The sequence below is a fragment of the Ammospiza caudacuta genome, chromosome 1, assembly GCF_027887145.1.
Source record: "Ammospiza caudacuta isolate bAmmCau1 chromosome 1, bAmmCau1.pri, whole genome shotgun sequence".
Taxonomy (NCBI): domain Eukaryota; kingdom Metazoa; phylum Chordata; class Aves; order Passeriformes; family Passerellidae; genus Ammospiza; species Ammospiza caudacuta.
In genome coordinates, this window is record NC_080593.1 from 22,092,456 (window position 1) to 22,103,607 (window position 11,152).

The 11,152-nt window shown below is 38.2% G+C and overlaps 1 protein-coding gene across 1 annotated transcript; it reads right to left on the reverse strand.

The window, feature by feature from the left end:
* Window positions 1–75: 75 nt before the first annotated feature.
* OLAH (oleoyl-ACP hydrolase) lies at window positions 76–10,884 on the reverse strand. Its single transcript, XM_058820675.1, has 7 exons — window positions 10,615–10,884; window positions 5,282–5,413; window positions 3,500–3,638; window positions 2,813–2,912; window positions 1,611–1,780; window positions 626–711; window positions 76–412 (listed from the first exon to the last, which is right to left on the reverse strand). Exons 2-7 carry the CDS (start codon window positions 5,409–5,411, stop codon window positions 282–284), a joined length of 756 nt encoding a protein of 251 aa, XP_058676658.1. The 5' UTR covers window positions 5,412–5,413; window positions 10,615–10,884; the 3' UTR covers window positions 76–281.
* Window positions 10,885–11,152: the final 268 nt, after the last annotated feature.

An 11,152-nucleotide genomic window follows, 5' to 3' on the forward strand; every position in this document is an offset into this window, starting at 1 on the left:
GCTCTAACAGTAAAATAACATAGACATAATGCTTTTGCAAACAGGGTTATGGAATAAAGTGAAGAGTTTGTACACATGTAAGAGAAGAAGGAAAAGATGAAACCTTCTTTAAGACTCAAAGCCTATGTTTGCTTTCAAAACATCAGGAGAACATCCCCTTATAAAGGATTACAGAGGAACAGAACAACTTTGAGGCATAACTGCAATGTAGAGAAAGAAGTGATTTATTACAAATTGCTGTGGACCAACCTTACACTGCAATTAAAAATTGTGAGAAATACTCATAGACCATTTTCTATGCTTCTTGTCATGTGTTTTATCAAGAAGCTTTCATTAGAGGGTTTCAGCAGATAAAGGTGATCTCCAGGAAGCTCATAAAAGGAAGTATCTCCACTCGTTAGTTCTTGCCAACCTAAAAAAGATATTTGTCGTGTCAGAAAAATGTCAGCTATTGTGATCATTTTGTATAACTATTTCAAAACTATAACTTAATAATTATTTTAAATCCCATATCAACTTTTTGGTTCCTTTAATAAGGAAGTAGACTCTAGAAAACACTAATTAACAGGTGTAATACAACAAGAAAATGTGTAAGTATAAGAGGAAAACCATTTAAGCAAAGTACCTTTTGCATCATATATTTTATCATCAGACCCACAAAAGTAGGTAATATCACAGGAGAAGGGGATATTCATTTCTGTCTTCTCAAATCTGTGAACATAAAAGTAATCATAAAACATTCCATAAGATACATATATTTGGAATTTGCTTCCACATACAAAAAAGGTTTTTTGTTCTTCTCCAAAATGTAACAAATTTCAGGAGTTAGATTATACAGAACATCGGGAGAAGAAAATACTCTGGAAGTTTCTTAGCTCCTTGCCCTACTGTAATTAGATATAAAATTGTAAGGAAAGAATGACCCAATATTTAGGGGGAAAAAAGAGCTTCAACCTGCAATAAAAATTCTCACCTACAATAAATAATGATGTTACCTACTTATATACAAGTTCTAACATTTCAGCATCTTTCAGTGTCAGATTCCTATGACCAAAATGGGTCCCACATCCAAGAGTGTTTTTGCCAAGGTAAGAAGCCTAAACCACTCAGCTACGTGAGCTGTCATGTCATGTAGGGCACCCAGACAGCCATGTCAGGAAGACGGTGGCTGTCTGGGTGCCCAGAACACAGGATTCTGGTTTTTGGTTAGGCTAGAGGACCTTGGATCTGGAGGCTGAATGCAGTGTTCCTGAAGCACGATGAGCTGAGGTTGTTAGCCTCAGAGAACAATAAAAGACACAAGAATATTCCCTTTTAGTAGCTGCTAACTTCAGATGGTAGGTAGAACTGTAATTCTGCCATGACAGGTTCACTACTTCAGTAACAGTTGTGGTTGCTGCAGTAAGCAGTGTTTCATCTAGGGCGTAAATCCAGAAAACAAATAGGAAAGCACACAAAGGAAAAGAACCCTATGTTTACTGTTTCTTATTCTTTCTAGAACAGAAATGAGAACAAGTTACTAAGAAAGAAAAAAGAGAACTTAACATGATCAAACACAAGTAAAAATGTAAAATACAAATACAGAAGTAATACAAACTTGTAAAACTTACGAACACGTCTGAAAAAGTTTGGCGTCTTCTTTGAAAGTAAGCGCCGTATCCCTCCAAAGGTCTTCATCATGTGGAAGCTCAAAATTTCCTCCTAGAATCTCCATAATTGCAAGAAGGTCATTGGGTCCATCAGGTAGGACTATGCTTTTGACAGCAAGATATGCTGCAGACTGTCAGTACCAAACAAAGCAGATCAGATGTTGTATATAATATACTTTGAATAACTTTTCCATTAAAATTATTTTAGTAAAAATACAATAACTTTCCATCTCCAGAATATGATGGCTGATATGTTTAACATTCACAGAAAACACTTCATGGAAAGATTAGTAGACTGTGCTTACTGAAATTACAAACTATGAGTGAGCCAAGTACTCTGTACTTCTGAAACTTATACAAATAAGTTTCAAATAAGACAAATAACTGTTAATATTATTTTGTTCAAGCTTGACTCTTACTATTAAAATACAACTAGTAAAATAATCTAAGAGAAAGAAAAATCTAGCACTGGACATAAACCTGGCTAATGTAGGACAAAGAGACCAACTGATTATGGCAATTTGTGGAAATAACAATTGCTTCCATGAATCACTAGCTCATACTCAGGACTGCTAAGCCTTAGAAACTGAAGAACAGAAATAGCAAATGCTGACTGAGGACAGGACTGGAAAAATGCCACTTCACTACTGTTTTTCTGAGAAAGACTATCAGAACCAGCAGAACCTCAGAAAAAACTGATTAAAATCCTACAAAGAATGAGGAGAGAGGAAAAAAATGGACAAATGTATTGAGGGCTGATGCAGCGGATTTATGAAAGAGTTGGTAAAGACAGTCACTTCACACACATTACACAGAAAGGAGGACCACTTAGAATTTTGGTTTGATTATTTTTGAGTGTTTAGCCAATGGTCATACTAAATAACAGAATATTAAAAAAATTTTTGTTTAAGGATTAGTTAGTTTAAGCATTAATTAGTTCCAGCATTAGTAAAGGAGATTGTTCTCCCAAGGCTAAGGTTAGTGGCAGCGAATATTATGTATTCTGCATCAACCTCAGAACACTTTTCACTTCATAGATTCTGAAGAAATGCTGATTTTTTTTAATTAAAACTACTCTGCATACCATACTGTAAAATATTATTCTTAGTCTTAGTAGCTAATTTATGGTTCTGTTTCATAATGTTAATGATTCTGTAGCTTACATTTGGGGAGTGTGCTGCTGACATGAAAAGATGGACTGGCTCCAGTCCATACTTTTTTTTCAGATGAAGTGCGACAGCAAAACTCATGTAAGTTCCAAAACTGCAGCAAAACAAGAAATTAAAGCAAAGTAAGTAAAAATGTACATAAAACCTGGAAAATAGAAACATAATTTTAATTTCAGTGCTAACTGGCTATCTTGAACAATTGCTGAAATGGTATATGACGTGCAGATTATAATGATATTAGTTTACTGACATGAAGTATATTCCTACACAGTCTAATTTTGCAAATAAGGCCTTTTCATATTCTCTTTCTTTTAATAGTCTCCTTAATTTTCAATAAGTGCAGTTATTTTTAGTACTTGGGACTCAACAATCTTTAAAACCTGTGTTTCATGAATGATTCAACCCCTGCATTCATATAGATCAAGCACTGGCACAAATATTAACAATAAATGCAATTATGATTGATTCGAAACACATGCTCAGATGTTACACCTGAAAGTATAAATAAATAACCAGAGTCTTTGAGAGCAACTGCATGTTTTAGGATGACTTGACAGAACATCCTTGCAGAAGCATATTTCTCCTAAAGGTTTTGCAAATAAAAACAAGTAACACTCTACTCCTAGAGCTCAGCAATAGAACCTCTGTCACCAGGGTATCTAAAAATGTATATATTTTTACCTGTGACCAAAAAATGCAAATGGTTTTTCTTTCAATTCTTTTAACAAAACACTTGTAATTTCATTAACTACACTTGTCATGTCTTTTGCAAAAGGCTCTTCAAGACGAGTTTCTCTTCCAGGAAGCCTTATACAGAACACTGCAGAGGAGGTGAAGGAAGGGAGGGAAAAGAATTATAGGTATTTCAAATAGATACAGTAAAATAATTTTAATTAAGTTTTTTATTATTCTGCAAAATATACATACTATTTTAATTAATCCTTCTTAGAGTTGATCCTGTGCACTTGCTTGCTGTTGCTGCCACTGTGATTTAATAATTCAAGAGATTAGGTTTCCACCCTTCCTTTAGTCTCAAATGTTGCCCCTCCTGCTGATCTGATTGCTAAATGCCTTGAGTCAGAATCCACAAGATCCTGATTTCAGCTGAGATTTGAAAGCAACTTTATTGTTATAAGTTTTAATAACAACCACAAATTCATTAATTTCAATAATAGTAAGTTTGAGAGTTGTGTAAAATATATCATTTCAAGGGCAGCATTAGTAAGTGAAACTATATTAGAGTTGTACAATCCTTGTTTTCTGCTTTGTCAGCTCTTCAGCACTGCACATTGAATGCACATGGAATCATAGTGCAAATTAGTGGATGTTTGTATTTATAGTTACATTTATAGTTATTTATATTTATAGAGAAGGAAATTTACATGCTTTTATTGTTTTCCTTTCAAAACTGAGGATTTTCCTCTCACTGTTTAGTGAAAGTAAGGAATGAATAGATCAGCAAATATGTTGATTTTTTTCAAATCTCCTTGACATCATGCATACTGCTAGTTATGTAGAAGTAATGGGTCAGACACAAAGAGACAGACTGTTCTAGAAGAGACAGACTAAACCACAACCTAATACCATAGATATGAGTACAGAAAAGTTTGCATCTTCTATACTTTCTGCAGAAACCATCCCTGAAAGAACATGCTGTGCCCTGACTTTATTTGTCTGCATCTGTAGTTGGTCCTAGGCCATTTCCTCAGTAACTTTCTTGGAAGTACTGCCAGTGGACAAAAACTTATTCTTTCTTGTTTTTTGTTTTTTCCCCTATTTCCAAGGAAGATTCAACATGCAACTGCTCACCAGAAAGTATATTTGCATTTAGAGGACTGGCAAAACTTCAATGGCAATGTTCATGAATATGAAATTGTTTTTTCTTTGTGGAAGGTTTGGAAAATGGCCTTGGTTCCTCTTCAAATAGGTCAAGCAATGGATTTTTTTAGTGCTGATATATCTTGTGAGCAATGAGAATTACTTCATAGTGTAACTAAACATCATTTCACTGTTATAAAATTCATAGATTAAATTTCAGTTTTGATACAAGAAGTACAAACGCTGGATAAGGGATACTCTGTAGCCTCTCAAAATTAAAAACAGTTCTCATATCTTCACTCTTAACCTTGCTGAAGACTGGTTTATCAACAATATTCCGTGTAGTTCTGTTTCTGAATCATACCAGTAGTTTCTGAAGCAGTCAAGCATACTATACTCTTGTGAATTGTAGCTCTGAGGATATAACTTCTTACCCAATCAAATATAATTTGATCCACGGTGGTACAGAAAATGTACCCTAGTGGAAATGCTAGTTCCTAATAAATGCTTGTTCCTTCCTTTCTGGAGAAGGCATATTGGATAAAGATTGTGGTGCTTTCAAGATTAATATATTCCATTTAAAAATTTTGGCTAATGTGTATTTCAGAATTGCTTAACTTCTACTGCAACTACAAAATGACTAACCTTCAACTGAGTCATTGAAGAGTCTCCCCCACTGAGCAAGTTGTGAAGTTCCACTTCCAGCCCATGGAAAGCAAATCAGTCTACAAAGAGCATCTGGCTTTTTTTGTACACAAGCAACCAGTTTTTCCATCTCTTAAAAACAAAAACAACAAAAAACCCACCATCATTCTAGAACAAGACTCTTCAGATACAGGAAAAAGTTCGAGTGAATTAAGTCTAAATTAAAACAACAGGGTGCAACAGTCTCTATCATCAAAACTGCTTGTGTTACAACTCTCTGCTAGATATGAGATAATCTTCCTGCAACACTGTAAAACAGTTCTGCTTTTATAAATGATGGCAGAATAGCATTGGGAAATACCCTTAGTTAATATTTGTGTTTGACCACAACAAACACTACAAGTAGCAAAATAAATTGTTAAGGGATTTAAGGGAGACCATTTAAAAACATAAGCTTTTAGGATATACACAAAAATAAAAGGCCCATCTGAAGAACCTAGAAAACATAAGGACCACCTAGTTCAATGTTCTCTCTATCACAGTGGTAAAATAGATGTCAAAGCCTGAGTAGGATGTAATTTCTTTATATATATATAACATCTAATAATTACTCTTTTATGCATTTTTCTAGTCTCCCCTTGAACAGCTGGCATCCATGACATCCTCTTGCAATGACCTGCACACCTCAGTATCTGATGCATGAAGAATGAATCCCTTTTTTGGTTTTAGTGGCTCAGAGAGTAACCTAAGTCAGAGCTGTAACTGAGATGCAGACATCACCAGCTGTGACTGATCATGCTGCTGCTGAGACAATCTGTCCCTTCCCAGCCTCTTGGAGCATGATGCTCTATCCCAATCTTTTACTCAGCACTAGCACTCCATAGCTATGTAGTAAGAGCACATTGTTTATCAAGCTGTAAACTAATCCTGTAGTTTAGTTTTCACCTACATCAGTCTCACCATCCTCTTGTTGAAAATGAAAGGAGCCTTTTATGACCTTTTTGGAAGCTTTCATGCACTTCATCCAGTGGACAGGTGCATGCTGGTATTACACATACAGCCCCAAAGTTTGGGTGCAAATGACACATCCGTGCTAACCTGATGGAGTAATTTGCCTTTAAGGATTATTTTACAACTCTGAAACAACCTGCAGAGTCTGTCTTACTGGTTTGAAAGATACATTCAACCAATCTAATTTTCATACACAAAAAAAGGCCACAAACAAGAAAGAACTATTACATGAATACATAATCTATTTGGAGTACAGTTGAATCTCAATTTATTTGAAATCTAAGCATATTTGGTTAGAGAAATGTCTTTTCTTTTTTCTCATTTTTTTACAAGATGAGACAGCAATTTTTAAAAACTTGTTTATTATTTCCAAACTGTCTCTATTTTCATCTACTTCCACCTATTGGCCTTATACCTGAGCTCTAACTTTGACCATATTATAACAAAGAGAGGATACATAAGAATTCTTCTGCAAAATCAGGATTTTTCTAGATTGTAACCTTTTCAAAAGAAACAAGCTTTTATTTTATGCCCTATAAATTTTGTTAGATGCGTGAGCTGATGAATTCGTGTCATAAAAATCTACTTTAGACTGTTCACAATCAAAAGAATGTTTCTTTCTAGAACTATCAGCAAAGAAATGGCTCAGTCTGTGAAAAAAAAAGAAAATCCACTGAATTTTAAGAAAGTATTTCCTGGCTTTTTTCTCTTCACATTTAGAATAAGCTGAAAATAAAATTCTAGTTTGATAGAGAGCTGTATAAAAGATTTAAAGAGCCATCATTTAAATCACAGAACAACTTAGGCTGAAGGGGACTTCTAGAGATCGTATAGTTCAAATATTCTCTCGCTTGGTGTTGAGTATCTCCAAGGATGGAGCCTCTACAATCTCCCTTGGTAACCATGTTCCAGTGTTCAATCACGGCTCATAGTGAGGGTACTTTTCTATCTATGTGCTGGTTGTCCCTTGTATCCACAAGTCTTCTCTCTTTTTGCTGAGCACAGCCAAGAAGAGCCTGGCTCTGCCCATCCTTCTATTAGGCAGGTGAAGACATCTTCATTTGGCACTCTCCTCTTGAGACAAAACCAATTATCTCAGTCTCCTGTACACCACCCACTCCAGTCACAATCACAGGGGACCGTGCCATGCTCACTTCAGTATTTCAATATCCTTCCAATACAACAGATGTGGTCCAGATGTGGTCCATTACCAAAGAAATGCTGGATTATTTTTCAAACATATTTTTTAGACAGGCTTTCAGGACATGACAAACTTTTTACATGAGCTTTATTTATTTTCATGGCATCACCTTATAGTAGGTGGACAAGTATTAATTGAAAAGCACAATTGCAAACACAAGTGACAACAAAACTGCTTCCACACTGACCAGCTGCTAGGACAAGTGGACCAACAGCCCCACCCAGCAGGAACAGAATGCCAAAGGTAAAGAACCACCAAGAGCTTTCCCCAAGGAAAATACATCCTATAGCACACAGTTTAAAAAGCCATACAAGAAGTCTTTGTGAACTGCAGGAGTGTGGTACTTGCCAGTAGGGCAGCCCAGGATCTAAGAGGCCTCTCAGGTACCCAGGAACTTGCAAACCCTACATAGCAGACCTGTGCCATTTGCACTACATGAGTTAACCCCTTGTCTGCAGATTCTGGAAGCCAGGGAAAAAGCAACCCTTTCCCAAGTGGCAAGTAGATCCAAGTCCACTCATAAAATTTAGATTTAAGGTAGTCCATTCACCTCCCAGCAATATGCACAGAAGTGGAATAGTGAGCCTGGGAGTCAAATGATCAACTTCATGGTAGGCATGGAGTCTGTTTTCAAAGCTGCTGGATTGCTTACAGCTAGGCTTGAATCTGAGACACCTGGCAGGGCATTGACCACTTGGTATCTGCAATCCTGTAATAACAGAGCTGTCAGGCTGTAGGACAGTTAGGCAATGTAATCCTCTACTGATTTTATCTTCACAAGAGAAACACACTTTGTATAAATTATAGACACCAATGTCTCAGTGTTCTAAACATTGTAACCGTTAAAATTTTTTATTTCTGCATCTGTATCAGTACCTTACATATTACTGTATCACACACACATTTGGCTACATTCATTATTCAAATAATCCTTTTAAAAATATGTTTTTCAGAGTAGGCATTTAAACTTTCTGGAAAATTACAGGTTCATGAAAAGAGGTGTCCAGTTAGAGAGAAAACACATCTGTAACATGCACTGCAATATTTGTTACATGTTTTTTGAGGTTTGTGGATTTATATCCCTAAAAGTTTTCTTACTCAGCAAAAGCAGTGATGTGATCTTCCATTTAAGAGACAGCAAAATGCATAAACCACAGGAAAAACAAAGTGGGAAGCCATATCTCAGTAGATCCTGAGTTCAGAAAAATACTGGTGTTTGCTTCTTGAAAAATAAAGACTTCAGGAAATCCTTTGTCTTTATATCTAAATGCTATAAATTAATGGCAAAAAAGTATGAAGCATACCCATCTTATTAGTCATATTTTTCCCAATAACATATCTCTCAAGGCTACATTTTTAGCACACTATATTTGAAATTGGTTAATGTCATTGCTAACATCTAAAAGCTGCTGATTAAAAAAAAATCATGTCATTACCAACTGAAATCATGTCCTCCAGACAGCTGTTTACTCATCCCTTTACTTCTTCTTGAAAAAAAATCTAGGGCATTATTACAGAGAAACTTATTTGTGGAACACTTGCCTCTGATAAGCTCAAAGCATCCCTAATGCAAAATTATTGAAATAAATATTAAAGTCACACAACATGCATTCCCAACATGGACTTTACTACTTGGACCTTCCAGAGCATTGAAACTGCCAAATACACAGACCATGTGGGTGTTTCAAAAACAAACACCAGGAGCAGTATGATCTCCCCTCCTTTTCTACTGCTGCTGTCACCCTAGTTCTGCTATGGTACAACCACCTAACCTTTGCTCAGATGTTTGAGGACATTGTTCAATTGAGAGGAAGAGCTCTAAAGCAGACCATAGAGTTGAACTGTGTAAGGTAAGAGAGATAAAACTAGGGAGAAAGGCAAGCACACAGGGATGGCACTAGACAAGCAGCTCAACAATCAAGAGGAAAGACATCAATGGGGAAAGATAATTACCATCTCAAGGGAAAAAAATGAACTGGGAGATTGCAACCTGCTGTACTGATAATCTGGATGAGGGGATTGAGTGCATCCCTTGGTAAATTCTCAGACAACACTGAGTTGGGTGGGAGGTTGATGTGCTGGATGTCAGGAAGGCTCTGCAGAGGGATCTGGACTGGGTGGATTGATGGTCCAAGGCCAATGGTATGAGATTCAAGAAGACCAAGTGCTGAGTCTTGCTCTTGGGTCAAAACAACCCCATGCAGTTTTGATTTGCTTTTCTGTGCAGCTTTTGCTTTCCCAACCCACAAGATTCCTAACTTTTACTCATCTGATCCTCTCCCTGATTCCACTGGTAGGCAAGTGAGTGAGCGGTTGTTGCACGGGGCTTGGTTGCTGCTTGTTGCTTAGGGCATGGAGTTAAACCATGACAGTGGGTAATGAGAAGCCATTTTGGCAGCAGAGTAACAAAAACAAACAGAAGGTGCCACTGCTGCAGATGCAAAGAGGAAAGAAGTCACAGAATCACTAGGTTGGAAGAGACCTTGGGGATCACTGAGTCCAACCCAGCCCTAACATCTTAACCATGGCTCCAAGTGCCACATCCAGTCTTTTTTTAAGGACATCCAGAGATGATAACTCCGCCACCTCTCCAGGCAAACCATTTCAATACTTTATCACCCTTTCTGTATAAAACTTTTTTCCTAATATCCAACCTGTATTTCCCTTGGCACAGCTTGAGGCTGCATCCTGCGGCTCTGTGAGTCATTGCCTGGAGAAAGAGACTGATCCTCACCTGACCACGACCACCTTTCAGGAAGTTGGAGAGAGGTCACCTCTGAGTCTCCTCTTCTCCAGGCTAAACAACCCCAGCCCCCTCAGTTGTTCCTTGTAGGGCTTGTGTACTACACTGGGCCTCACATGCCCTACCCAGTAGAAGTGGTGCTTCACCATGGGGTGAAATGTTTGCTCCAGCATGTGGAGTGCTCCAAATGCCACCCAATCACTCTGGCTACTGCTTACTCCTCCTCCTGTGGAACTGCAAGTCACATCCCACAAGCATTTGTCCCACATAACATTTTGACAGGTGGCACAGAAACCCATCAGCCCAGACCTGCTCCACAGAAACACCCTTGCAGATTCCTGTGCCACTGCCCACCCACAAAGCTGTTGGGCCACTTACCCTGGGTGAGGAGTCCCACGGGTCAGCCAGGGCTTGCATCTGGTCTCAGTTCAGCTAAGGACACCACAGGAGTTAAGGGCACAGCCCATGAGGGACAGCAGCTGTGAAGAAGGGCCCCTGCCTCCAGTGCAGCCTCAGGCACTCTTTCTCCCCATGTCACAGATACCGAATTCTAAGGATCACTGAAGTCCAACTCCTGACTCTACGCAGGACATCCCCAGAATCACACCATGTTCCTGAGAGCATCTTCCAAATGCTTCTTGAATTCTGGCAGGCTTGGTGCTGAGACCAGGTTTCTGGAGAACCTGCTCCAGTGCCCAATCACTCTCTGGGTAAAAACCTTTGCCTAATAACATCCAGCCTAACTCTCTCCTGACACAACCTCAGGCCATTCTCTTGTTTCCTGTCACTGTGCACCACAGAGATCAGTGTCTGCCCCTCTGCTTCCCCTCATGATGAAGCTGTAACTGCAGTGAGGTCTCTCCTCAGTCCCTCCCAGGCTGGACAGATCAAGGGATCTCAGCCGCTCCTCATGTGG